Consider the following 26,248-nt stretch of genomic DNA (forward strand, 5'->3'; position numbering starts at 1 on the left):
GCGGGTCCAATGGCCGTCGACGCCGTGAGGAGCGCGTCCGCCGCGGAGAGGGGAAGCCCCGCGGGGAGGCGCCCGGGCCGCGTGGCTCACTTCCATAACTTTATTAAACAAGAGTCCCCACGTGTCAATAAAAAACGCCTGAGTTCTGAGGCCGCCGCCGGCTCGGCCCGCCCGCCCGGTCCCGCCCCGCCCAGGTCCGGTCCGGTCTGGTCTGTCCCGCTTTCTCAGGAGCTGTGCTTCTGCCGCTTCCAGAAGCGCTTGACGTCGCTGTGCCCGGCCGGGGTCACCACCATGAGCCGCTTGGCCGAATTCTCGAACACCAGCACGCCCAGCTCCCGCGCGTGCGCCAGCAGCAGCTCAAAGTCCACTTGCGACAGGAACTGGTTATACAAGACGCCTGGGTGCCGGGACAGGAGCGGGGAGAGAGGGAGAAGGCCGGACGTGAGGGGAGAGCCCTCCTGGCAGCCTCAGGGCAGGGGTCTAGGCTTGGCACCCACCACTGTTTACAAACTAACCCTCTGTGCTTGTCTATTCCAGGGCTCATCCTAACGCTAGTGTGATCCACCCATATTCAGGAACGCGATGTAATACAATTAAGAAAACCCCTTGATGCTCATCAAAACCAGAGAAATTATGTGAATTACCCCTCCCGATTTCCCACTTACAGCTAAATCCAAATTGCACTGATTTGAGACCATTTACTACTACCAACTCACCCCAAAGTGAAATGTGTCTTGCCAGCTTTTCTCTCCCAGCCCATGCAGTAAGCAAATAAAATGCATGAATAGCTTTTTCAGCTCATCAAGACTGAATTGTCCTTCCTCTGGCTAGTGACCAAGAATCAACCACCAGAGGCCACTCACCCTCAGTGAACCGGAGTCTGTCCCTTTCCAGCTCCCACAGCCGGATCTGGTCAGTGATGGTGGGGGGCAACACAGGTGTCTGTAGGGGCAAGGGATGGCTGTCGGATTTAGGAACACTGCCCCAGACAACCCCAGCCCTCTGCTCATTCCCCAGATTTGGATGCCCCTCTATCACTTCATGACCAGGGACCAGGGGCTGTCAGCCTCCAGCAGCCTGGTACCTGTTTGTACCTGTTTAAGCATCACTGGGTGGGCCCTTGTCCTTAGGAAATGGATGATCTAGGAAAATAGACAAGAATGGGTTCAAGGGCTTGAGTAAAAGGACAGGAAAGCTACCTAAGCTGTCACTGGAACATCAACTTACCGTTTAAAAACTCATAGCCACATGCCTGTTGTCAACTCAACCCATCCCTGTTCAGCTGTTGTCCCAAGTAGCTGTTCCCACTGGTCATGTCTGCCACTCCTTCCCTGGCCCTTTCCATAGTCTTGTTTTGTGTTTCTCTTTCTTTAAAATAGCAGCAGCTATTATTTTGTGAGCATTTACTGCACGGCAGGCTCTGAGCTACGTGCTTTACCTCTCTTCTTTCATTGAATCCTCCCAACAACTGTCGTCATTTCCATTTTCCAGATGAGGAAACTGAGGCTCAGGGAAGTGAAGCAACTAGACGATTTACGCAGGTAGGAAGTGGTGGTGCCAAGACTCAAATCCAGAGCTCTATCTCCTCCCCCTGTTTTTTCCCCGAGGGTCTCCCTATTCCCAAACCTAGAGCCTTGACTTCTCATGTGCCTGGTGCTCAGACAGCTCACCACCACCCACTGTAACAGACCCGGTGCTAGCTTTCTGTAAGGTGACCACCCTGGACCCCAAGAGCAGCCTGGCTTTCCACCCCTACCTCCAGAAAGTAGAGATACCTGCTGGGCTGTGATGCCACTGGCGATGGCCTGCTGCACGCTCTCTCTGGTCACCTGTGCCACCACCATGTTGGGAAAGCGATAGAGCATCTCGGAGAAGAGGGCAATGAGGGCGATCTGCAGCTCCGACTCTGACCCAGGGTAGGAGAAGAGGCTGAAGTGGCTCCCCATACCAGACTCCCCCAGCCCTGCCTTCAGGTGTGACAAGAAGTGTCAGAGAGCGCTCTCAACTGCCAGGTAAACGTGAACATAAACTGGCATTCCCTCCTGCGCCCTTCCCCCAACCCACTCCCATCCCCAACCTGCTCTCCCAGGGGCCCTGTCGGGCCTCACCCGTGTAGGCATACAGTCGGTAATTGGTTTCCACGACAATGAAGCCGGGCTGATGTGCAGTGCCCCCAGCCCCAGAAACACCTGATGAGAGATTGATGGCCAGGCGCGTGGGGTAGTAACGCCGAGATTTCCTCTGCAGAGGATAGAAGGGAAAGGCAGACGGCCTCAGGTGTCACTGCCCTACATCTTCCTGACACATCTCTGATCCCCACCAGCGCACAGAACCTCAACTTCCAACTTCTCTCCCACAAGGGACCCAAGTATCCAGTCCCAGCACTGCTTCCCGCTCCTGCCTCCCAAGACCCCGCTGCTTTTTAAAGGCCCAGGAACCATACCACCCTGCCTCTTCCCTAGAACCATGTATCCCGGTGCTCGTACCTTCCTCTGGAAAACAAGCCCAAACTCACGTAGATGTTGCAGGAAGTTCAACAGAGAATCACTCATACCTTCTACAGAGTAATCCTGGGCAAGAGAGGTGGCTGGCTGGGGTACAAAACATCCCATTCTCCCTTTCCCAACCCCATACACTCGCTCCCTCTTTTCCCATCTCTGGTCCTTCTTTGTTCATTCTTATCTTTCACTCTATTGCCCCATAACCTCATTTCCCCTTCCCATCTCTCTCCCTTCAGCTCACCCACCCAAGCCCCCAGCTCTGGCCCCTTGCTTACCTTGCCCAGAGTAGAGAAGCTGAGCTGGAAGAGGAAGGAGAGAATCTCCACTAGGTCCATGCCCCGACTCTAGGGAGGAATGGCAGAGACAAAGGAGGAGGGATGGGAGGGAGAATACGAGAGGAGAGAAAATCGAGGAACTGAGTCTGTAGGCAGTGGTCTCTCAGTGGGTCCTGAGAAGAGCAGAGCATGCCAGCAAGCAGCCCCTGGCCTCCTCACCTGGGCTGTCTGCAGATACTGCAACATAAAGTACCAGAGCTGGGCAGGGGTGTCCAGCAACAGGAACTGGAAGCCGGCAGAAGTAATGCAGGGTGGCTCTCCAGGTTCAGTACTAGAGACGTAAAGAGGGACAGTGGTGGAGGTATGCAGAGAAAGGCCACCATCCCCACTTATCCTCTCATGGTTTTTCTTGGTTTATCTCTGGCCATACTCCACTCAGCTCTCCTTTTTCAGTTAACTCCCTCTAAGTCTGACCTGCCCCAGACACTCAGTTTAGCAGGGACCCAAGGAGATGGCAAAGCAGGGAGCTGTTGTACCTCTGGCCTCCTCACCTCTTCATGAGCCCAGCCTGGCTGAGGAGCTGAGCCAGGTCCTGGCTGACGGCTGCACTAGGGGAGCCCACCATGAAGTGCAGGACCACCTGAGGAATGGAAGAGGGACAGAGACTGATGCCTCTAAGGGTCGTGGGAAGTAGGAGCACAGCAGAGACACACACCAAGTCCCAAGGCCTCACCTCCCATCGCTCCTCGGCATACTTGTCAAGTGAGGGAACATCCCGGGCATGCTTGTCTGGTCCCAGCTGACTCGTGTCATCAGACCAGGCCTTGCCCCTGTGCCAGGATGGGCCAAGAATAAGGAAACCTGCCTGTGTTCCCTGCCCACCCCTCTGCCTTCTTTCCACCCTCACCCCCATGGGCCAGGAGTGGGAGACATTTCCTATACCGTGCAGCTACATCTGGTCCACCTCATTCCTAAAGGAGCTCCTAAAGGTGGAGCCCACAAGGTTCCCAAAAGGCCCCTCAGAAGCTCCCCCTCCAGCAGTTTAATTACTAGTTCCCCTGGCCTAGCTTAAGAAGAAACAGAAGTGACATACCCACCCAGAAGGGCAATGCGGAGGTTCTGGCGGAAGACGGGGTTGAGGATGAGGCCCTGGAGACCACCAGGGAGCAGCTGGGTGTGCCAGATACGGAGGCCGCTCAAAAGCCCTGTACTTTCCTCCTGAGCTCTGGAACAGAAGCACAGAAGCGAGGAGGGTGTCAGGAGAACAAAAAGGAGGAGGCCCAGAAAGGCCTCCATTTCTGCCTTTTCTGAACTGGTGATCCTTGGAATACTTTCACAGAGGGAAATCAGTGTCCTCTTAAGGCAAATTTTTTTACTACAACACCTGCCAGAGCCTTGTCATAGATATCAAACTCTCCAAGAGGGAAAATATAGTATGCAGAGATTCCCAAACTTATTCAGTTACAAGTTTTGTGGTGTACCCAATATTTCCTGGAAGTGTTCCAAGAACAGCAGTTTGGGAAATCTAGCTGTCTAGAAACTTGTATGTGGCTGAGAATGCAGCAGAGACTCACTTGCTGAATTCCTTCTTCACCCACAGAGCTACAGCAGCTTGTGGCAAAGGCTGCTCCAGAAAGAGCATCCGCATCACCCAGTTCTTAGCCAAAGATGGGAGCTCCCTGTAAGGAGGTAGAGGTAAAATGTTAGTATCAGAAACTGCCTTAGTCTGCATCTCTGCCCACCACAGCCTCTCAAACATCTCATCTCACCCCCTACACCTTCACTAGTCTTGCTGCCCCGACAAACTCTGTTTTGGTCTGACATACTTTAATCTCCAAGCTCCCCAGGGCTAAGCTTCTGCCCATGGTAACTTATTCCAGTCTGCAGGCCCCATTACATTTCCTCACCACGGTCCCTGCCATGAAAGGGGTCCTCACCTGAAGACAGCCAGACAGGTGGCAGGGTGCCCATATAATCGGTCCAAAACCCCAGGGCTCAGGCTCCCTAGGAATTCCTGCAGATTCCTGCATTGTAGGTGTACTCGGTTCAGTCCACCCCTTGAGGGGGTGCTCTCCATCACCTGAGAGATGCAAGTGTTAGAAACGCACCCCCACAATCCATGCAAGTGTCACCCCCTCACCTTTCTCATACATTTCCACACCCACTCCTCCCCACAATAACCCATCTTTCCTATAATTTCCTTTTCCATGTCACTCCTCTCCTCTTGTTTCTCCCAAACCTCACTAACCTCCTCTCCTCTCCTGTCTCCTCACTCCACTTCGAGCCTCAACTCCAGGGTCCTCTCAATTTCCAAGTGACAGAATTGTTAATTGTCCCATATTTGCAAAATCACTTTGTATTTCAGTGACTTGTCTCATCTTTATCTAAAATGTGACAAAGAAACTTCTTTGAGCCCAGTCCTCTCTACCTTCCACCTCTGCTGGTCAGATCAGCCTATAAGCTCCAAATCTGTCAGTCCTACCCACTTATCTCTCGGCCCCATTTCTCGCGCTGGGCATTGCAATAGACTACCTTTCCCCTCCCTGTCTCCCAAATCTAATTCCACCTCTTTCCCCCCAAGACTACTTCACCCCACTCACCCTGATCCAAACCCGATCTCCTAACTTCTCTCCTACTTTCGTCCCACTCAACTCTCTCTCTGTCTTAGACCTCCGCCTCCCCCTCTCTCCCGGCCCCCTTACCACTCCGTGTCGATCCCCCCTCGTGCACCCTGAGTCTCAAGCCGTCGCTTAATCGGAGCCAATGTCTTCCATTGGCTCTCGGGAATAGGGGAAAATATGGTGAAAAATGAGAGGAAAAGATGGGGAGAGGGACGAAGGATCTCACAAACAGGAGCCCGAAGTAGAGGATTCACAAGAGAGGGGAAGAAAGGGAAGGAGTGGGAAAGCAAGGAGGATAAGAATAAGCGCTGCACTCGCCCGTCGCGGGGCACACTGGGAGTTGGAGTCTCGTCTTGGACCACTCTGGAGCAGGCTGACGTGCGTTTGACTACAACTCCCAAAAGGCACCACGGGAAAGCAGCGAGGACGGAGGCTGGGTTTTAATAGAGAGAGCCCGGGACATCAGAGGCGGGGTCGCATTGTTCCGCAGAGCTCTTTACCCACGCAGCTTAACGGTGCCTGTAACCGACTATAGTGTGGGAGGGGGGACCGTGGGCGTAGAAATTCCCCGAGGGCTTTCTGGAGGAGGCGCGGAGACGGCTGGGTGGTGAGGTGCTTAGGTTAAGAGACGGACGAAACTGGGTTCTTTGAGCTCAGTTGCTCCTGGTATGATAGGAGTAATACGCTCTCCGGAGCGTTTTCGCTAGTTAGGCGTTAACATGATCAGGCCGCCTTACTCTGCACGTACTCAATAAAGCTTAATTGCCACGTCCGCCATGCCCCCCCCCCCCTTTTTAGTTAGAAAATCCTAGTAAAGACAATATTTAAAAGAAACCACTTGTTTGATCTGACTTGATTTATGAAACTGCTGCAGGCAAAGGGAGGGGACCGTCTTCGGCTAAGGCCGGAGCTACACGTTCCCCCAAGTTTGTATAAGGCGAGTTGTTTTATTCCCACTTTACAGACTAGAAGACCGAAGCTCGGTGAGATTCAAATGTTTGCCCGCGACCAGACAGAAGGCCCCGCAGCTGGGGGTTGAAGTCCTTCTCGAGGGACCAGGGACCAAAACGAGAACTGGGTAAGATTCTGTTACGCTTTGTAGCTCAACCATGTTTGTTTTGTTCCGTTTCTTTAGCAGGGTTTAAAATCCTCAAAAAATGACACAAAACGGACAGTTTCTTTATGGCAAACGTTAAGGTAGGTTAAAAGACAAATTACAGTCTGGGAAGAAATATTTGATAAAATAGACAAAATAGAGCTCTTACAAAGCAATAAAAAAAAAGAACACAATAGAAAGATTGACAAAAGAGATTAGAGGCAATAAACAGAAGAAATACAAATCATTTATTACCAAATGAAAAAACTCTCAACTTCACTAGTAATTAAGGAAAAGTAAATTAAAGAAACAATAAAATATCCAGTTAGCAAAAAAAAAATTAAAGATTGACAACCTCAGTGTCAGCATTGGTGTACATGAGCGTATGAGCATACTCACACTTTTGTTGAAGGTTGACATAGGCAGGCCTTTTTAAGGGCAATTTGGCAGTATGTACCAAACGATTTTAATATGACTAACCTTTGACCTAGCGACTCCCCATTTAGGAATGTATTGTGCGACTCCCCATTTAGGAATGTATCATAATGAAATTCTCCCACATGGGCACAGAGATATGCATGCAAAGATTTTTACTGAAGTGTATTTGTCATTGTATTATGGAAACAGCCCAAGTGTCCATCATTGGGAGTTGGTTAGATAAAATGTGGGTCATTACAACAATGTAGAATACTGGCTGGCACTTAGGTCACTGTGTGTGTACTGGCCTGAGCTTTGCACGACCTATCAGTGGGGGAGAAAAGCAGATTACAAAATGGCATTCATAATCCAATGCCATCTTTGTAAGAAGCTTTTATGTGTCTAAAACTGAGATGGGTCATATGCTTATGGTTGACAGGAGCAAGCACAGGGGAGCTGGGCAGACTGGGAACCTACAATGTAGGGAAAACTCTAAGCCTACTTTGTCCAGAACAGGAGCCACAGGAGCCACCTCTTTGCCTATTTGAGTTTAACTAAAATATTTAAAATTCAGTTCCTCAGTCACATTAGCCCCATTTTTGTACTGAATAGCCACGTGTGGCTAGTGGCTATCTGTTGGATGGTGCAGACGTAGACCATTTCCATCATCGCAGAGTTCTCCTGGGGAGTCCTCCTGGAAGGGACGCAGTGGATGAGGGCAGGGTGTCTGATGGCGGGAACTGAGCACAGGCTGAGTTCCTGGAACTGGCCTTCAGGAAGACGATCAGCCCAGCTCCTCGGAGCTGAAATTGTGGAAAGAGCTCCCTGACATAGGGCTATCCAGCCTGAGCTTGAAAACCTCCTGTGATGGATGATGGAGAGCTCACGACCTCCTCCCTCAGGCAGCATCATGGAGAGAAAGAACTGAGAGCCAGGAGCCAACAGGCCTCCTTCCAACCAGCTTCTCCATTTCCTGGCTGTGCTGCCTTGAGCAAGTTGCTTAACCTAATAGAGAAGTTTTCTTCTCTGTGAAATGGCAGTAATTTTAACTACTTCATACGTTGTGAGTATTAAATAAGGTATAATATGTAATAAGTACGGTACCCGGCACATAGTAGGTGCCCAGTAAATATTGCCTTCTTTCTTAAAACAAAAAACGTGTAAAATCACACCAGTAGTAAGTACTACAAAGAAGAGAGCCATGTTCTGAAAGCAACAAAGGGGATCTGACCTGGTCGGGCAAGTCAGGGAAGACTGCTGAAGGACAAGCAGGAGTTAACAAGGCAAAGACAGTAGGGAACTGTGTTCAGATGGGGGAACAGCATGCTACAAAGGCCATGTGACAGGAGGGACTATGACCTGTTAGAAGAACTGAAAGGCCAGCGGAGCATAAAAGAGAGTGCAGAAGGACACTGGAAGAAGGAGGGGGTGGCAAACTTGGCCAGGACGATTTTGTTCTTTATTCTAAGGTCAATGGGAAGCTATTAAAGGATTTGAAGTCAAGGAGTGGGGTCCGATTTTACATATTTTAAAGATCACTCTGGTTGCAAGGCTGAAAACAAACCAGAGAGGAGCAGGAATAGATCCTGGGAGACTACTGCAGTGATCCAGGCAAGAGATGTAGCGTGTGCCAGGATGGCGATGGAAACTGAAAGAAATGGCACACTTAAGGGAAATTTGGGAAGGAAAGTTAGCTGTGCTTCATGATAGACTGGACTTGGGAGGCAGGAGTAAGGGACAGGGGGTGTCAGGGAGGATCCCCAGGTTTCTGGCTTGTGCAGCTGAGTGGATAATGCCGCCACTCACTGAGTCAGGAAACACGGAGGAGGAGCAGGTTTGAACATGCCGAGACTGACATTCAAATGATTTCTAGGTGGTTGCATAGGTCTAGAGCTTAAGAGTTCTAAGGTCAGAAATTTGGAAGTTCTTGGCTCACTGCCATGGCTTCTATTGCTCACCATTTGGGGTTCTGGCCTCTAAACTCTTGACAGGTCAGTGCCTCTCTTAAAGCGAGGTCACGGTGGTCTGACCTCTCAGCAGGACTCAGATCTGTGACCTGCACCCCAAGGCCTATTAGTTCAACCTAAGATTGAATTATCTTATCCTCATTATCCAGTTGGCTCATTTTGTGAATACCATCAACCAAGACCCCAGGGTCTTTATTTCACATTAACTGCCATCAAGATGGGTCTGCCTTTTCCAGTCCTTGCAGCTGACTTTTTTCTTTCCAACCAAATTTGAACTCTTTGTTAAATGCTCTCTTGGAGATTGTGGCTTATCCTTCCAAGCCTGAGGTAATTTAGGATCTTGGTTCTGGCTCCCAGCCAAACAGCTCACACCTGTTGGGTCATTTGCACACTTGATCAGCCTAATCCAGGGATTCTCCACCTGGACCCTCGGTGGCAAGGGCCTAGAATTTGAGCAAAAGAAAAGCTCCACCTCTATTATTAACCTCTAACTGAAATTTAGCATTTCCTCCAATTATGAATCCTACCCCCTGTAGTATTAGCAGTACCTGTGGGTTGTAACTATTAAGACACCACAGCTATTTTCACATCCCACTAAAGTTGTTATTGTAGAAATCTCAGAATATCGTTTATGCTCCTTACTATTGGAAATGTCAGTAGTTGTTATACCTTCTGCTAGATCTCATTAAACATATTTAAAATAAGCATATGTTACAATATCATAATTTTTTTAACATTTTGGTAAACTTTCAACTGATTTCCTCTGTAATCTTATACATATATATTATGTAAAATATATAAAAATATATAATATACATATTTTTAATGGGTTTTAAAACGCAATTCTGAGGAGGAATCAGTAGACCTCTCTTGACTACCAAAGGGGTCCATGGATCAAACAAGGTGAAGCCCCCTGGCCTAATCCACCTCCCTCCAGGCTCCTGCCAGAGGTCCTGTTGGAGTTGACAAGGTTCACGCATTCACATGGGACCCGAGGTCCTACAGGCAGGGTCCAGATTATGGAGAAACAGAACACTCTGCTGGGCAAAATCCGTGCTAGGAAATGGAGTGGGGGGAGGAGGAGGAGGGAGGGGATAGGTTGGGGGGGGTGCCAGCAGGAGGCAGATTTCACCAAAACCCCAAGAACCCACTCCCAGCTGTGGAAAACTCAACCTTTATTGTTACCTGCCTAGCGCAGGGGATTAAAATTGCATTGAGCTAGATCCATATATTAGTGTAAAAATCTGTGTCTCTCCCCCCAAAAATGTACAAACCCCAAGTGATTATAGAAAAACCAATGTGGCAGCTACAATAGAGATGTCCAACCCCAGGGCCACAGGCCACTGCTCCCGCTTTCCCCCCTAATCCCAATATTTAGTCCACAGAAACATACAGCCTTCGAGAAGTTCTAGCTACAACACGGCAGGTGGGAAGTGGGGATGGCTGGGGTTGGGGGCAGGATCACCCCATGTCCAGTGTTTCAGAGGATGGAGGAGGGAGAGGCCAAAGCTGAGGACAATTCCAGGAATAAGCACAAAGGAACAGCTTTCTCCCTTTCTTGTCCTCCTCACTCCCCAGATTCTCAGCCAGTGGGGTCCAGTGTGTGACGGAAAGAGAGAGAGGCTGGAGGGGCCACAGCCTTCTCTCCAGGAACCAGTGTTGTCCAGTGGGGCCCAGGTTCTCAAATGGGCCATGTCCAGTGTCTGCCCTATATTTGTCCCTACCCTGCCCCTAGGGATGGCTAGAAAAGGTCAGAGAGGATCCCATCCACAGGGCCAGCTGGGTGGGTGGTGGGGGCTTCTAGGAGAGGAGCAGGAAGGGGGCATGAGAGCTTGTCTAGGGAAGGGAAGGCGTCAGCTCCCTGGCAGGCCCAGCCCACCTGCGGTCACACTGCCTCTCTCTCAGAGATGAAGGGTGGTCGGGAGGGGAATGGAGTTGGGGTGCCGTGAGCTCCTCTTGTTTAGTGCCGCTGGCTTCCCCTGGATCCTCCCTGAGGGAGGGGCAGCTGGGTGTTGATTCACACTGTATTGAGCGCATCCTCTGCCAGGAACTGATACAGCTGGGAAAAAGGTGGTCGCTGCTCAGGCTCCCGGCTCCAGCACCGAAGCATCAGCTCATATAGGCCCAGTGGGCAGGCAGGGGGCCGGGACAGGTACACCTACATTGTGGCAGGGGGGGCAAAAGGCAGGGAACAAATGTTCTTTAGTCCCCAAGATGACAGGCTCTGGCCCTCCAGGACCACCAGCCCCATCTTCCCGTCCCTCTGCTCTGACCTGCCGACCCTGGTCCCGGAAGAACTCCCCTGCATTCTCGATGACTTGCTCGTCGGTGAGCTGCCCAAAGGGCTGGGCCCGGCAGAGCATCAGCACCTCCCAGAGTGTCACCCCAAAGGCCCACACGTCACTCGCGGTCGTGAACTTCCCCTGGTGCATGGATAAGGTGACAGAGGCAGAGAAAGGCATCAGGCAACATAGGCCCTCCTCCCCTGCCCACAGGGAGCCCATGTCCACTCAGCACCTCCCAGCCTGACTCCCTCCCACTCCTCGCCTCCACTCTCCTTAGCTGGCCCTCTTTCCCACTCAGCCTGCTCCTCCCTGGGCTCTGCCTTCTTCCTCCTGCTCTAGCCTCTCCCTCACCTCTTCCCTTTTCCACCCGTCCTGCCCCCATTTTATGGTGCTGACTTTCTCCAAACTCCTCCCCTTCTATCCCTAGCCTCCCCTCTCCTTTTTTCTCTCTTGGTCTCTGACACCCTGACTCCAGCTCTCATACCCACTCCTGGCTCATGGGCCCTTTCCCATCCCACCACACCTCCCCGCTTTCTCCAGACCAGAGGGAAGCTTAGAGAGCACTGATCCAACCCCACACTTGATAGAGGAGAAAACTGCAGTCCAGGGAAGGTAAGTGACATTCCTGAACAAGACTACAGAGCAGCCAATGCTCTCCTGCCCTGCCCCTCTGGGCCTCTCACCATGAGGATGCACTCCCAGGCCATCCACCGGATGGGCAGCACCGCTCGGCCCTGCACACGGTAATAGTCCCCTGCGTAGAGGTTCCGACTCATGCCGAAGTCAGCAATTTTGATGGTGAAATTTTCCCCAACCAGGCAGTTTCTCGTCGCCAGGTCCCGATGCACAAAGTTGAGTGTGGCCAGATAGCGCATGCCTGAGGCAATCTGGGCTGCCACGTGCAACAGCATCGGGTAGCTGAGCAAGGGAGCCCACAGAGGAGGGTCACTGTGGGCAGCCCCAGACTCATCCCCACCTCATAGATTCCCAGGACAGGAAAGGGAGCCCACTCCCCAGGACCAAGTTACACCTATTCCCGGTGCAGAGGTGGAACACCCATGCGGAGGGCAGGAGGTAGGTGCCCGCTCAACCTTTCTTTGGCTCATCTGGCCCCAGGGAGATATCTCTTTTATTATGCTCCCCAATCTGGACTCAGGGGCAATGGGGGTCAGAGAGGACAGAGGGATATTCCTGACACAGGCCAAGTCCCTTCTCCACCCTCAGCATAGTAATCTCCGGCATTTCTGCCCCTCAGATTCCTAGATGAACATGGTCATGGATTCCTCGTCCCAAGCCCCCTTCTGGAACCTCTACCAGCCTTCCTGCCCCATGCTCCCTTCTTTCCCTCCAAGAGACCCTATTGGGAGCTCTCAGGGAAGGGCCAGCCTGGGCAAGCAGGTACCTGATGGTGGGCCCCTGGTCAGCCTCCCCATCCCCGGGGGCCCCCTCAGCCGCCTTGTCCTCTAGCTGGTGGGCACTGAGGAACTGGTTAAGGTCGCCATTCTCCATGTAATCGGTAATCATGCAGAGAGGGTCGTCCTGCACACACACGCCCAGGAGCCGGATGATGTTGGGGTCCTTTAGCCTCGACATGATCTTCACTTCCTTCAGGAAATCATTCCTAGAGAAGCCAGGAGAAGGTGGCAGGGACCCTGAGGGGCTGTCCTGCACCTTCCCTCCTGCTCACGCAGACAGCGCCCCACCCCCCAGTGCACATGCTGCTCACTCCCTGGTGATGCAGCGGCCTGGGATGGAAACCTTCCCCAGACACTCCCCACTGCTGGTCTCTACCATAGTTCGCTCTAGATCGCTCCCCGCTCTTCATGGCCTCCCTCCCTTCTTCCGGATGCCATCCTTGGTCCTCACCTGGCATTCTTTGTGGCATCTGGCCGTAGGATCTTGACAGCTACCAGCAAGGGATGTCCCTTGCGCACATTAAGGGGGAAGTCAAGACTGACCAGATCTTGAGGGCTCTCTACCTCACACAGGTGCACCTGGAGAAGGAAGGTCATTGACTAGGAGGTTACAAGGTTCACCAAGGTCATAGGGTCAACTGGGATAACACAGTCACAGATGACAGGCTCCTGGCCAAGGAGGATGTGTGAGTATGGCATCAAAGCCCCAGACAGACTCAGACACTACAGATGGCTGGGCAGGGATCCTCCTTACCTCCCCAAACTGGCCCTCGCCAAGCTTCTCCTTGAAGCGGAGCCGCGACCGAGGAAAATCCACTCTGGGGGGCCCATCCCCTGCCACCCCTGGGGGCAGCGCGGGCACAGCATAGGTGTTGCCCCCGGTGACGCCCTGCAGGGTGACAATGTCAGCCTCGGCATAGTGGGGGACGCTGTTCTGGGGAGGTGGGGGCAAAAGCGGGGCACCCGGCTTCTCAGGCTCCATATAGTCCCCACTGCAGGCTGGAGGGGTGAGGGGAGAGAAGACAGGACATAGGCGTCAGCAGCAGCCCCTGAGAGCCACGGTTCTCCACACTCCAGCCTCCCAGGGGCCCCCCGTCTCCCAGTTGGGTGAGAAAATAGGTCTACCCTCCATCTTCCTGGTATTCCACCCACCAACCTCAAACCAGAGAAGACAGCTCTTCCAGAGTTTTCAAGGCAATGGAAATGGTTGAGCGAAGAATGTCATAAAGTCTTATTCTGTAGGGATCCAGCACAGCCCAAGAGCCCATGAGGTAAGTCTTGGCTGGAAGAGGAACTCCTCTACCCACCCTCAGAAGAAGGATGGTCCCAGCCATCCAGGCATCTTCCACTTTCCAAACCCTTGTCCTACTCCCCACCGGCCCCTTCCGTTCATTTAGCTGTTCTATCCCCCTCTTTCAGCCTTGGATCCCCGCCGCCATGGTTACCCAGACCCTCCCTGACCCAACACACCAAGCTCAAAGACAAGCAGAGACAGGGGCAAACAGAGAGGGAAGGGGGAACAGTTCCTCAGAGCCCACGCAACGCGGAGTCTACAGACAGAGGGGAGGAAGCAGAGCTGCCCCTCTCAGCCCAGGGGAAGGGGCGACAATGAGATGACAACAGTGAGGAGAGGAGCAGCAGACAGAAGGGGCGGGGTGTGAGCCTTCACCTCAGGGACTGCAGAGAGGGGACACATTGGGGGAGAGGGCAAGCACCCAGGGGGAGAGACCCTCCTCCTTGCAGCTCTAGAGAGAGGAGAGAATGAAGGAGGAGTTACAAGAGAACCTGGGCCACCACAGCAGCCTCCTCTCTGGCTCTGGAGAGCTGAAGAGATGGCATGGAAGAGTAGGAGGGGGCAGAGCTGAGAACCAGTGAGCTCTCCACTCCTCAGCTCCAGGGGAGGCCTTAAAAAGGAGCAAGCAGCAGCAGAGGAGAGCTAAGGGCACAAGAGCTTCCTCTTTGGGAGCTCAGGAGAGTAAAAGAGGCCACAGTGGGGAGAGGAGGGAATGCAAGGTGTGAGGACTTTTCCCTGCTCCAGTAGAGGTATGGGGAGCCTGGCGGAGCCCAGGGGCAGAGGGGCTTACCCTGGGTGTTGGTGGGTTTGGCCCAGGCGGGTGTGGGGGGGCCCGGGCCTCGAGGGGGACGGGCGTAAGTGGCCAGAAGGAGGCGGTAGGCTGGATTGGAGAGCAGCAACGCTGTCGGGAGAAGGAGGAGGAGAGACACGGGGAAGGGATGAGACTCAAGGCTAGACACACAGGGAGACCCGGAATAGGGCGAGACCAGGGCTGCTGGGAACAAATGTACTAAGAGACAGAGACAGGATAAAACAAGGATCTGGAGAGCATTGCAGAGCAGGATGAATAATGAATGGATACAGAGATGATGGGTGAACAAGTAGATGATGGATGGATAATAAACAAATAGTTGGATGGATGACAGATGAATGGTTGGATGGTGGATGGACAGATGGATGAATGATGAATGGATGAATGGGTGTATGAACATAGATGGATGGATAACAATGGTTGGATAGATAGATGAAGAATGGATGGGTGGTTGGATGGATGGATGGACGAATGGATGTATGAATATATATGGATGGGTAGATGGATGGATGGAGAGATGGATGAATGGATATATGAATACAGATAGATGGATAGATGGATGGATGGATGGATGGAATGAACATGGTGAGTCTAGGAGGAAGGAGAGGAGTCAGGAAGACACAATGAGATGGCACAACAGAGAAGAGAGAGAGATGTGTATGGGACACAAAGACAGGATGAGACCACTGGGGATCATGAATGATACGTGGGAAATTCTTGAGAGAGATTATATGGTTGGGATATGGAGTGATATAGAGGGTGGTGACCAGGGACACAGAAATAAGAAAATAAGTTGAAACTGGAGAAGACAGGCAAAGAAGGGACTGGGAAAGAAGAGAGAAGGAGATACACTAAGAAAACAGGCAGAGAGGATGGAGGTGGGACTGGAACAAGGCAGGTCTTACCAGAGCCATTAGGGACACTGGGAGCAGAGTGGGGCGGATTCCCACGAGGCCGGGGCTCCTGGTAAGGGGGTGGCTCTCGAGGTCCTGGGCGGTTGTTGATGAGGATGGTGTCCCCAGGGACAGAGAGATGAACCGTCAGCTCCTCTTCTAATACCCGACGCTCGGCCTTGACATGAGGAATGGGAAATGTTAACTGCGGCTGCCGCTCAGCACATACTTCCCAGCTCTTTGTGAAATGCTACACCCCCGTTCTTCCCTTCAGTCCTCACAACCATCCTATAGTTGTATCTGCTATTAATTTACCATTTCACAAGTAAAGAAACAGAGGCTCAAGAGCATTTAAGGGAATTCCCTGAGGTCCCACAATGGGATTCCAACCCAAATCTGACCAGATAATTATGGAATTATCCACTTAATGTGCATCACCACCACTGGACTCTCTCCCAGGAGACACGGGAGTGGGGCGTGCCAGACGTCTTCTGGATGCTTCTCTAGCTTCACTCTCCACCTTTTTCCCCCTGGCATCTGCCCCAAGAGGTTGACCAGTGTGGACTGCATCAATCGGCTTGGTTCGAGTTGGCAGAGAGGAGCTCCAACAGGAATTTGGAGGGTGGACAGGGAGTGAGGCCGGGTGATTATTCTCCCAGCCCCTCCCCACGGGGTGGACTCGGGCTCCCACATTCATGAATCAAAGTCCGCTGCTCCTCTCACAGTGCCCTCTCCAGATTCACTCCTCCTGGGTTCCGGTACCTGCTGCCTCCCCTCACCCTGCAGGCCCAGGGATGGTGACAGCTCTGCGGGACCAGGCCTGGGGAGCTGCACTACTCCTGTGATTTCCACACACCCACCCATACCTTCGTAAGTGGTCTCTTTACTAAGCCCTCTTCTAATTATTGTAACTAGACTGTGCTTTGTGCTCCCTGCTGGACCCTAACTAATATAGGAGTCCCCACACACACTGGCCTCAGCTCTCCACACCCACAACCTGCCCACCCCTCTCCAGGTGGCCCAACCCCAGGGCTGGGGTAGGGGGAAGGACGGGGTGGGGGTGACCCACTCTGCCCACCTTGCTGAGGAGCCTGCGCCAGTGCAGCCGCCAGAGCATGAGGGCGATGATGAGCAGCAGCAGGAGGATGATGGCCACGAGGCAGCCAATGAGGATGGCAGTTGGGCTCCCCTCAGCCTTGGCCACAGGCTGCTGGCCCCGGGGCTCCAGCTCTGGCGGAGGCAGGAGGGTCAGAACCACAGGAGGCTTCCCACCCAAGCTGGCCCCAGCGAGGAACAGGGGCACAGGACCCACATGCCCCAGAGGAGGGCCCAGGGCTGCTCACCCAAGCTGCTGAAGTTGGTGGGAGGTGGGCCAGGGGGCCACCAGGGGGCTGGTGGGAAGGTGCCCCCGAGAGCCAGAGAGGAATCATTCACAACATCTGGGGAGAAGGAAGAAAAGAGAGGAGGGAGTCAGATAGGGAGGGGGAGACCAAAGGCAGGCCTACCTGCATGGGACCTAGGAAATGCAACTATCACGTGAGGGAGCAGGAGTAGGGCTGATACTCAACATATGTACCAATCAGAAGACATGGTGAGAACAGGGGCCTGGAGGGGCCTGGCTGTGGGGGATGTTAACCTTTTAGTTGCTGGATTGTGGGGAGATGCAGGGCCCCTGGGGGGAGACCAGGGTGGGGCCCCTGTGTATCAGGAGGCTTAGAGAAGAGGCTAATTCTCAACCAGCATAGAGTATTTCAATATTTATCAGCCAGCAATGTCAGACTGGCTCAATATCAGTCACGGTAAGGGTCTCATAAAGGAAAGACAGATAGGTGGGGGAAAGAGGGAGGGAGGCGTTCAAATTATTTTGGGCAGCACTGCTTTTGAAGTCTCAGGGATGATCAGTAGACATCGAGCCAGGAGTGGATGTTCTGGGGCACTGTGGGGCTGGCGATCCCAGAGGCTGGGACCCAGGCATGGACCAGGGGCTTACCAGAGATGAAGGAGATCTCACTGAAGAGTAACCAAGGCCCAGCAAAGAGGAAGCGGCACTGCAGAAAGCGGCCCACGCGGCCACCCAGCGGCACTGACACTGTCCGGGCTCTCGGGTCCCCCAGGCTGCCCCCCAGGGCATGGCGCACAGGCTCCCCCTCCCAGGCCATGGCAGGGCCCCGCTTAAAGCGACACTCTACCCCGCCAGGCAGGCGGGCTCCCAGCGTGTGCATGTTGTTGCAGTGGACCTGGGGGGAAGAGGGGAGGGACACAGGGTCAAGACCAGGAGAGCCCGGCAGGCCCCTGCCCTGGTCTCAGAGCCCTCACTGGGGGCTGGACGCACTCACCTGCATGGCCTGGAAGGCCCTCAGCCGGTCAAACTCAAATTCCATCTCCACATAGCCACTGGGGAAACTGTGGTTGCTCCATCCCACGTAGTCATAGCCTGGCCAGACCCGCAGCTCCTGGCTCTTCCTAAAGTCATCCAGCCCCACCACGCCATCTGCCAGCTGGCCCAGACCTCCATACTGCAGCCTGGAGAGGAGGGGGGCCGAGGAAGAGGTTGGAAGAGAAGGAAGTGTCACCTATCCAGGTGCTCTTGCCCCCGCCAGTGGCCTGGCCAGCCTGGCAGCCCAAACCTCCTGTCCGAACCTCACACAGCTCTCTCTTCCCCACCCCCAGGACTATCACGGGGACTTTGCAGTCACATGCTACACAAAGGCACCATCTCTAAGGGGCACCATGCAATCTATGACGTGTGTATTTATTGTTTCAATTTCCAACAGATGTACGTGTCTTAGCAAAGGGGGTGCCCTTTTCTAACCTGCACAGTGTCATATGAGCTAGTGGTCACCTTGCTACCCTTAAGCCTGGTCTTGTCCCTTGACGCCCCACCTAACCCATCCCTCTCCAGAGTTCTTCCACCTTATTGCCTAGATGACTTACCCACCCCCTTCCTCCCCCCACTGCATCTTCCCTCCCATCCCTGGCTCCTCGTCCTGCAGGGCCCAAATCTTTCACCCGCCAATGGTGTGTGTGGTGTGTCCATCGTAGGTGGAGTCGTTGAGGTGCACAGCCTCAGATAAGTACATCGTCTGCCCCACAGGGGCTGTGTAAGACAGGAGTCCATCTGGGGCAGGGCGGGAGGAGGGGTGTTAGAGGCACGAAGCTCCTGTCCCCCCACCCCTGTGTCGGGCTTGGGTGGGTTTCAGGCCCCTTTCTCACATCCCTCCACAGGCCCATTGGCATGGAGGAGGCAATGTTGGCCAGTCCCCTCCTCATTCAGAGGGACGGCTTCCAAACAGGAGAAAGAGGATCCTGGATGCCCCTCTCCCAGGCCCCACTCCCCAGTTCCCAGGACAGGAAATGAATTCTCAGGGTGCTGAACGACTCACCCTTCCAGAGGCAGCCATACAGCTCCACCCGCAGACAGACACTCATGACCCGGTCAGCCCGGGGGTAGAAGCGAACCAGTCGGGCCACCATGGGGGGCCCAAGGTCCTTCAGCACCACTCCCCCAGGGTCCTCATTACCTAAGATCACCTGTGGGCCAGGAAACGGGGTGGATGAGCGGGAAAGGCTCCAGGTCGGATCTAACCTCCCTTAGCAGCTGCTCCCTGGCCCAGCCCACAGTGGCCACAAAAAGACTCATGAAGGGTGGCATTGCACACACAGGGCTGTGGGATACAGCCAGGTGTTTGTACAACGAGGGGCTGCAGCAGAGACCTCTGACACCTCTCAGCCTGGTGGTCTCTCCTCCACCTCCAGGGGCAAGCCTCCCACTCCTTGCCTGGCTCTATCCTTTTGTCTCTAAGCCACTGGTCCCATCGTGCCCGGATTCCACCCTGTCCCTCACAGCCCTGCACCCCTGTTTTGGCCCCCCTCTCTTCCTTCCCCCCATTCCCTCTGTTCATTCAGCAGGCATTAACTGAGCGTCCACTCTGTGCCAGCCAGGCACGTTCTCAGCGGTAAACATTAGTCCCTCCACTACAGGACTGCAATTCCCGATTCTCAATTCCCGTAGGAGAAACAGCTGCAAAGAACAAGCAGGGGCGTGTGGGGCCAGAGCAGGGGGAGGTGGGCCATCAGAAAAGGCTCTCTGAGGAGGTGACATCTAGGGGAGAATTGACTGGAGCGAGGGAGAGCCTGTGGCCATCTGCGGAAGGAGCTTTCCTGGCCCAGAGAACAGCAAGTGAAAATGTGGCTGTGGGACAAGCCCTAGCTTGTTCCAGGAACAACAAGAAAACCAGTGTGGCCCAGGTGGAGAGAGAACAGGAGAGAGTAAGACATGCAGGCAAGCGCCAGGGCAGAGGCTGTTTCTGCACCCAGGCAGGAGTTTGTTCTAGAAGATTGGAGAGCCAGCGGAGGGCTGGGAACCAGGTGTGATGCATCTGATTTGCATTTTCTAAGTGCACAGACAGACGGATGGACGGACGTAGCCTCTAGGTGGAGATTTGACCCTGGGCAGGAAAGGGCAGAAGCAGAGAGAAGGGTTTGGAGACTACCGCGTTCATCTAAGCTGGGGGCGCCAGGGGCCTGGCCTAGGGCAGTAGAGGCAGATGTGGTGACAAGTGGTCGGATTCAGGAAATATCATGGAGGTAGAACAGACTGGCCTGGCTGATGCTTTGGAAGTAGGAGGTGAGACAAGAGGAAGGGGGATATCATCTTAGCTACAGCCTGAGCAACTGGGAAAATGGTGGTCCCATTTCCTGAGCTAGAGCATGCTGGGGGAGGAGCAGGTTTGGGGTGAGAATGGGACTCGAACTCAGCTGGGAAGTTTATGGTAAGTTTTAGATGCCCATTAGACATCCAGGTGGAAGGTGGTCAGGTCTGCAACACTAGATGGAGCTCAGTGGGGAGGACGGGGCTGGAGATGGTATAAACTGGAGAGTGCCAGTGGATGGGTAGTGTTTAAAGCACCGCCCCTGCCAGCCTCACCTCCTGACCCCAGCGGTCCCTCCAGTCCATCCAGCGGTGGCCATCCCGGGAGTAACGCAGCCGGTAGCTGGGGGAGAACTCCTTGCCCAGGCCCCCAGCGTGCCGCCCCTGGGTGCCCACCAGAGCCACCAGGTGCAGCCGCCGCAGATCCACCTGCAGGTACTCCTCCTCCTTGGGAAAGACAGGCCCTGCGGGGCACCATGCCCCATCCCCGTCACTGCTCTCCAGCCTGGGAGGGGGTGGGAGATCACAGGAGACATCTGGCCCTACGTCCACCTCTGTCTCTGGTATTTAAAGCCCTCCCCCCAGGACTGTGAGAGTTTCACTGGCATTGGTCCTCTCAGAAGCTTGGGCAGAGGGGTTGGAAGCACAAAGAGAGGGCCCAGGAACTCCCTCCACGGCAGCCCCAGGTCAGCCAGGTACCTGCTGTGGCGAGCAGCAGTGGAGTCCGACCAGGAGCTGGAGGCAGAAATATCCCCATCTGGGATGGTCCGGTCCTGCATGCCCAGGGCATAGCGGCACTTGGCTGGGTGAACACAGGCATATGGAGGGTCAAGGCCCCTGACTCTTTGTCTCCCAAGCCCCCTCCCTCAGGGGCCCAAGAGCCAGTCTCCTCACCAGGGTCAAAATGTCCCTTCATGTCAGCGTCTCCAGTTGCCACCAAGAGCAGCAGCAGCAGCAGTGGAAATGAGAGGCCCCTTGGCCCCATAGCTTCTGATCCCTGGGGCCTAAGGGGGTGGGGGCAGCATCTCTGCAGGGGACAAAATGGATGGTGGGCTAAGTTAAATGCCAATCAGGGAGATGGGTCACACCGAACAGCAACAGACAGAGAGACAGAATGAACTGCTCTGGGGATAAAAGCAGAAAAATGACAACAATGGTAATTGTTTAGCAGCATCAGCTATATTTTTAGAATGTTTCCTACATGCCAGACACTGGGCTAAACACTAATTCTCACCCTCCAAGAGCCCAGAATTCTAAGAGAAGGGGGGACCCGAGCACCTTCCAGTCCCACTGTCCTCTGTAGCCCTGCTAGGCCCAGTGTGGTCCCTGGACCAGCAGCCTCGACAACACCTGGGAGCTTGGGAGAAATGCAGAAGCTCAGGCCACGCCCTAGACCTGCTGAATCAGACTCTGCATTTTGACACAATCCCCAAGTAGTCTGTGCCCATTAAAGTTTGAGATATCACTGCTTTTCTTCACTGAGGCCCAGGCAGCTTGCCCCGGCTAAACCATTCCAGCTGGCATCTCCTTATGAACCCAGGGATCCACCTCCCGGCCCCAGCTGCAGGAAAAGCTGTCCTGGCCTGTATTCTTCCCAGAGCACTGCACTGAGTTCTCCAGGCCCTGGGATCCTGAGGGACCCCCAGTGCTGGCCCTCACACCCATACTCTGCCCCTGCCATCAGGTCCTAAGCATCCCGTCCCCAGCTCTCCCCGCTCTGCCTTCACTTCCTAAGACCAGATCTCCTGTCCCCTAGTTCCCACTTTCTGAAGGTAGCTGCCTCTGAAGGAAGGGCCCAGGGCTGAGAAGGCTGAGTTGCCTTGGAGATGAGGGCGGGTCTAAAGACAGGGAAGCCAGGTCACCCCAGGAGGTAGGAGGAGTGGGGGGATACTCCCCCATCCCTTTGTCCTCCTCCAGCTGCTCCCATAATGCTCTGGGGCAGGAATGTAAGAGGCAGCTGAGACCCCACAGCTCTGAAGCAGCAGCTGAGGGAGATGACTGAGTAGTGGGGGGCACCCGGGTATCAAAAGAGAGGTAGAACCAGAGGCATCATGCCTGGTCCCTTGGGGGTCGAGGAGCCCTGCATAGGGGAGCAGGGAGCCGGAGTCCCAGGCGGCCAGCCTCGAATTCCTGGGTGCTGCTCTCCACCCCCACCTCTCTTGGGAACAGCGGGGCCCTTGTTCCCCTGAGTAACCTTCATGCCTATCCCAGATGAGTCATCGGAGCCAGACGGAGCAAAAGGAGCCCCGGGCAGAGATACAAAGACAGGCAGAGGCTAGGAGGCAGGGAGAGACCGAGAGGGAAACAAAAGCAAGAGGTAAATAGAGCGGCTCACAAGCACAGGGCACAGAGCCAAGCAGAGAAACGCACAGACATCTGGGGAAATCCGTTCTCCGACAGCCCCACACCCATTTCTCTCCACTGGGTCAGACAGGCCCAGAAGACCTACCCCAAACCCCTTCCCACCCCATTACAGCCAATTACAAGCCAGGGGCCCCAGACACAGTGCTGCAGGCCCTTTACCCTCCTCCTCCAACCCCCACCCCACACCCCTGACAACAACATATACACACACACAGACAGACTCACAGAGCTAGCTGTAAACACTGGGGCTAGATGTAACATGCACACACGTGCACGCGCGCACACACACACACCCCTCTGTGTCTCACAGACAACCCCTCACAGGCTTCCAGAGACGGACACTCACATGTGACATCCACATGAATCGGTTACACACACAGACTCCCAACCAGGACAAACAGCCGTGCACGCTCCATCCACACACCTCGGCATTCTCTAAAGTCCAATCCCATCACTTAGTTAATAGGCATCCTCAGACACCTGTGAGGATGAAAGGACAGACACAACATGCACCTACGATCAGAGGACAGTGTGAGACACACACTCACGCCCTGAGCACAGGATCCCAAGAGAACTGGGACCCACCCTCTAATACACAAGTTGACCAAGGCAGAGGGAGGTCAAGGGGGTGGCAGACAGAAGGAAACCTGAGTGGCTGGAGTGGCAATTAGAAAAAGAGCTCTCTCTCCATTTTCCCGTACGCTCAGCTTTCACCTGTCTCCACTGTCCGGCTCAATTGGGGGCACACCTATGTGCTCTCAGCAACAGTGAGTCTGAGCACCTGACTCGGGCTGGGGGTGGAGGTGCTAGCAAGGAATGTCCAGCCAGCAGGGGACCTGTGGGGTGAAGGCTGGGGGAGGGGGTGGGGAGAGAGACACAGAGGATGGCGCTCCTTATCTCACGGCAGGACCCACTCACCATCCAGCGTGGATGAGCGGCTGTCACTGACAGGTTAGGGTGTCAGTCCCTCTCTCTGCTGGGCTGTGGCCAGGCTGCCCAATTGGAAGCTGGTTGGGTGGAGGCTTAACAGTTAGTAATGCCCGCAGGGACCGGCCAGGTGAGAGGGCAGGCCCACTTCTCCAGGGAGAGGAGGAGATGTTTCAGTGGGGCCACAGAGAAGCACCTGTCTTCCCCGCTGAGTAAAGTGTTGGGGGGGGGGGGGGGGGGGGTTTTCCTCCGGGGTGGAACGCGCTTCCGGGGGGGGGGGGGGGTTCCCCCCCTTTTCAGACATTAAGCCAGAGCGCGGGGGGGGGGGCAGGGACAGACTCAGAGGAGCTGGACAGCCAAGTACAGCCCTGGAACATTCTGCCTTCGCTGCCGCCAGGCTCTCACCCTTGGCCGCCGTGCCTCCCCTGCAGCCCCGGGCCGCCGCCCTCGCCCCTCCGCCCGCAGGGGTCCTCCGGCCGCTCTCCCTACCTCTCATCGCTCTTCCCGGCGGACCCAGGAGTCCGGCCCCGGAGCTGGGCCTCCTCGGCGGCGAGGCGAGGGGAGGGGGAGGCGGAGGGAGCCAGGAGCCGGGAGCGGGAGGCGCCGGCGGGGCTCGGGTGTCGGGAGGCGGCTCCCGAGAGCAGCTGTCGGGGGCCTGTTCCGGGGAGAGGAGCCAGGGCTGGGGCGGCTCGGGCCCAGGCGCCGCCTCCCCCTCCCTTCCCCCGCTGCCCCCTCCGCCTGCCGCCGCGCTCAGCCCGCAGCCCTCCCTTCCCCCTCCCGGCCGGAGCCGTGCCCGCCGCTCCCACGCCCGGCGCCGCCCTCCGGCCCCGCGCTCCTGTCCGCGCCGCCACGCCCACCCCGCATTCCCCCGCGCGCCCCGGCCTCTCCCAGGTAACCAGCCTGTGGTGCCCCCAGTACCGCCGCCCACTCGGCGCTGCGTGCCCATCCCCCTCCACCTACCCACAGCCCACCCCCTGGGTTCCCACAAAAGAGAACCGCCGAAGCTGAGGCTTCAGGGGGTTAAGGCCTCCCACAAATTCAGGCCCCAGGATGGCATGGCCCCCCTCCAGACTCCCCCCTTTCTGGGCTCAGTTCCTGGCGAGGAAGGTGAAGAGGGGCAGCCCCAGGGCACACGGAAGGAGCAGGTTCCCACAGGCCCGTGCCCAGCCCAGCAGCGGGAGTTTGGATGGGGGAAGGGAGCAGGGCTCACCTGTTCAACCAGCCCCCCTAAACCCACTCTTCTCACCACCAACCTTTGCTTCTCTCTGGCACCCTCTGGGCCTCCCATCCTCTACACCCCAACCTAGATTGCCCCAGAGCCTGACGGCCAGCCCACTCTCTCCTAGCCCCTCCCTCTCTCCGCTTTCACCTTCCAGTTCCTTCCCCCAACTCTCCAGGACCCTCCCCAGTCCCTTCAAGGACCCTGGGGTCCAGACTCCTAGGCCCTGGTTCCCTGCTCAAGGGCCAGGAGTCCTCCTCGGGGCAGACCTCCCTGAAGCCCAGCCAGCTCTGGCCCTGGTGGGGGTCGGAGGGTCTGACCACTGGCAAGGATAGGCCTGGACAAGGTGAGTGGTGGGGAGGAGGAGGAGGATAGAAGCAAAGAGAAAATCAGACAAGAGACCCAGAGAAGATGAGTGCAAGGAGGCTAAGTAAACAAACCCAATGGGGGAGAGAGAACTGCTGGGTGAGGGGAGCAGGACAGAAGAGCTGTGGTGGAAAGTGTTTGACGCGTGGGCCCCACCACCTCTCTCCACACCCCCACACCTGCCAATCACCCGCACAGTAAGATCTCTCACTCCCTTGCAATCTCCGCCCCTCTGCACCTCACAGCAGATTATAAACTCGCACCCTACGTGCAGGCCCAGACAGCAGTCCCAAGAAAGAAACACGACGTCCCAACCAGACAAGTACACAAAAGCACTACCAGGAAGAGGCCGGCCCTTGGGAGAGGCCAAGGCACACATGGGCACGGACTCCAACCCACGGGTCGGCACACAAACCCCAGGACGCCCCACCTGCTAAGGGGCCCCCTAAGAGACAGTCCCGTGGTCAGTCGGAGAATTGCCTCTTCCCACCGTCCCTTCCTACCAACCCCCCAGGGTTCCTCCGGAGCACCTACCCCTTAGAGACGGCCGTTGGGGAATCTGGGCCCCGAGTGGCTGGGCCGAGGGTGGAGCCGGGCCGGGGGCGGGGCCAAGGTTTCCCAAGTAACCTCACCTGGGCGGACTCTCAGCCCCTCCTTCCAGGAGCTGGGCTCGGGGAAGCCCCCGGCGCTGCGGCCAGGCGCCTCAGGAAAGGAGCCGCAGCCCCTTACACCCCAGTAGGACATTCCACACCCTAGGCCCACGCTGATCTGGGCCAGGTGGCATGGCGGTGCCAGAGAAAGGGGTCCACTGCGGAGAGTAGGGTTAACCATAAAATCTTGAAACCCTTGCCCCCTTGTCTCCCCTAGGAGAAATTCCTAGCCGGTGATGCCCACCTCGCCCCAGCCCAGGGCTGGAGGAGTGGGAGGGATGCAGGGCTGGGGCCCAGCGGAGTCAAGTGACAGCAGAAAGGGGGCTGGAGCCGGCTGGAATGCGGGGCTCGGAGCCGAGAGATTCCCAGGGGCCAGAGAGGGAAATCCCAGCCATCGTGGGGCCCCCAGAGCAGTGCTAAAGACCTAGAGCATCCAGTCACCAGTCCGTGGCCCCCAGAGCCCATCCCATATCTCCTGCATCACTCCCAACTCCAG

The 26,248-nt window shown here is 55.4% G+C and overlaps 2 protein-coding genes across 7 annotated transcripts; both read right to left on the reverse strand.

The window, feature by feature from the left end:
• Positions 1-91: 91 nt before the first annotated feature.
• Positions 92-5,682, reverse strand: GTF2H4 (general transcription factor IIH subunit 4). Of its 2 annotated transcripts, XM_046640341.1 has the most exons (15): positions 5,479-5,682; positions 5,025-5,160; positions 4,714-4,856; positions 4,351-4,455; positions 3,870-4,001; positions 3,510-3,606; positions 3,328-3,416; positions 2,996-3,107; positions 2,777-2,845; positions 2,487-2,570; positions 2,109-2,241; positions 1,776-1,906; positions 1,095-1,142; positions 864-942; positions 92-397 (listed from the first exon to the last, which is right to left on the reverse strand). In XM_046640341.1, exons 3-15 carry the CDS (start codon positions 4,851-4,853, stop codon positions 225-227), a joined length of 1,392 nt encoding a protein of 463 aa, XP_046496297.1. In that variant the 5' UTR covers positions 4,854-4,856; positions 5,025-5,160; positions 5,479-5,682; the 3' UTR covers positions 92-224. The 2 variants fall into 2 exon arrangements, with proteins under 2 accessions (XP_046496297.1, XP_046496296.1); XM_046640340.1 differs by lacking the exon at positions 5,025-5,160.
• A 4,353-nt stretch (positions 5,683-10,035) lies between these two features.
• On the reverse strand, positions 10,036-25,661 carry DDR1 (discoidin domain receptor tyrosine kinase 1). Of its 5 annotated transcripts, XM_046639630.1 has the most exons (19): positions 24,007-24,275; positions 23,509-23,597; positions 21,121-21,253; positions 20,926-21,028; positions 20,503-20,731; positions 18,959-19,106; positions 18,585-18,693; positions 17,912-18,098; positions 17,566-17,812; positions 16,919-17,014; positions 16,654-16,805; positions 15,588-15,753; positions 14,662-14,772; positions 13,332-13,576; positions 13,029-13,156; positions 12,565-12,783; positions 11,846-12,080; positions 11,151-11,300; positions 10,036-11,035 (listed from the first exon to the last, which is right to left on the reverse strand). In XM_046639630.1, the coding sequence occupies exons 2-19, from the start codon at positions 23,509-23,511 to the stop codon at positions 10,895-10,897; spliced, it is 2,802 nt and encodes a 933-aa protein (XP_046495586.1). In that variant the 5' UTR covers positions 23,512-23,597; positions 24,007-24,275; the 3' UTR covers positions 10,036-10,894. The 5 variants fall into 5 exon arrangements, with proteins under 5 accessions (XP_046495586.1, XP_046495588.1, XP_046495587.1 ...); XM_046639632.1 differs by lacking the exons at positions 23,509-23,597; positions 24,007-24,275 and adding an exon at positions 25,637-25,661; XM_046639631.1 differs by lacking the exon at positions 23,509-23,597.
• Between the last annotated feature and the right edge of the window lie 587 nt (positions 25,662-26,248).

This window comes from Equus quagga, chromosome 15, assembly GCF_021613505.1.
Source record: "Equus quagga isolate Etosha38 chromosome 15, UCLA_HA_Equagga_1.0, whole genome shotgun sequence".
Lineage (NCBI taxonomy): Eukaryota > Metazoa > Chordata > Mammalia > Perissodactyla > Equidae > Equus > Equus quagga.

What these genes read in the sequence shown, in the direction of transcription:
- GTF2H4 (XM_046640340.1), bottom strand. Translation starts at nt 4,853, where the DNA reads ATGGAGAGCACCCCCTCAAGGGGTGGACTGAACCGAGTACACCTACAA. An exon ending in ACCTGTCTGGCTGTCTTCAG is followed by an intron (nt 4,456 to 4,713) that starts GTGAGGACCCCT and finishes ACCTCCTTACAG; the next exon opens with GGAGCTCCCATCTTTGGCTA. An exon ending in CAGGCTGGGCTCATGAAGAG is followed by an intron (nt 3,108 to 3,327) that starts GTGAGGAGGCCA and finishes TTACGTCTCTAG; the next exon opens with TACTGAACCTGGAGAGCCAC.
- DDR1 (XM_046639628.1), bottom strand. An exon ending in GGGACCGCTGGGGTCAGGAG is followed by an intron (nt 19,107 to 20,502) that starts GTGAGGCTGGCA and finishes CCTGGCCCACAG; the next exon opens with GTGATCTTAGGTAATGAGGA. An exon ending in ACCACACACACCATTGGCGG is followed by an intron (nt 18,099 to 18,584) that starts GTGAAAGATTTG and finishes CCTCCTCTCCAG; the next exon opens with GCTGCAGTATGGAGGTCTGG.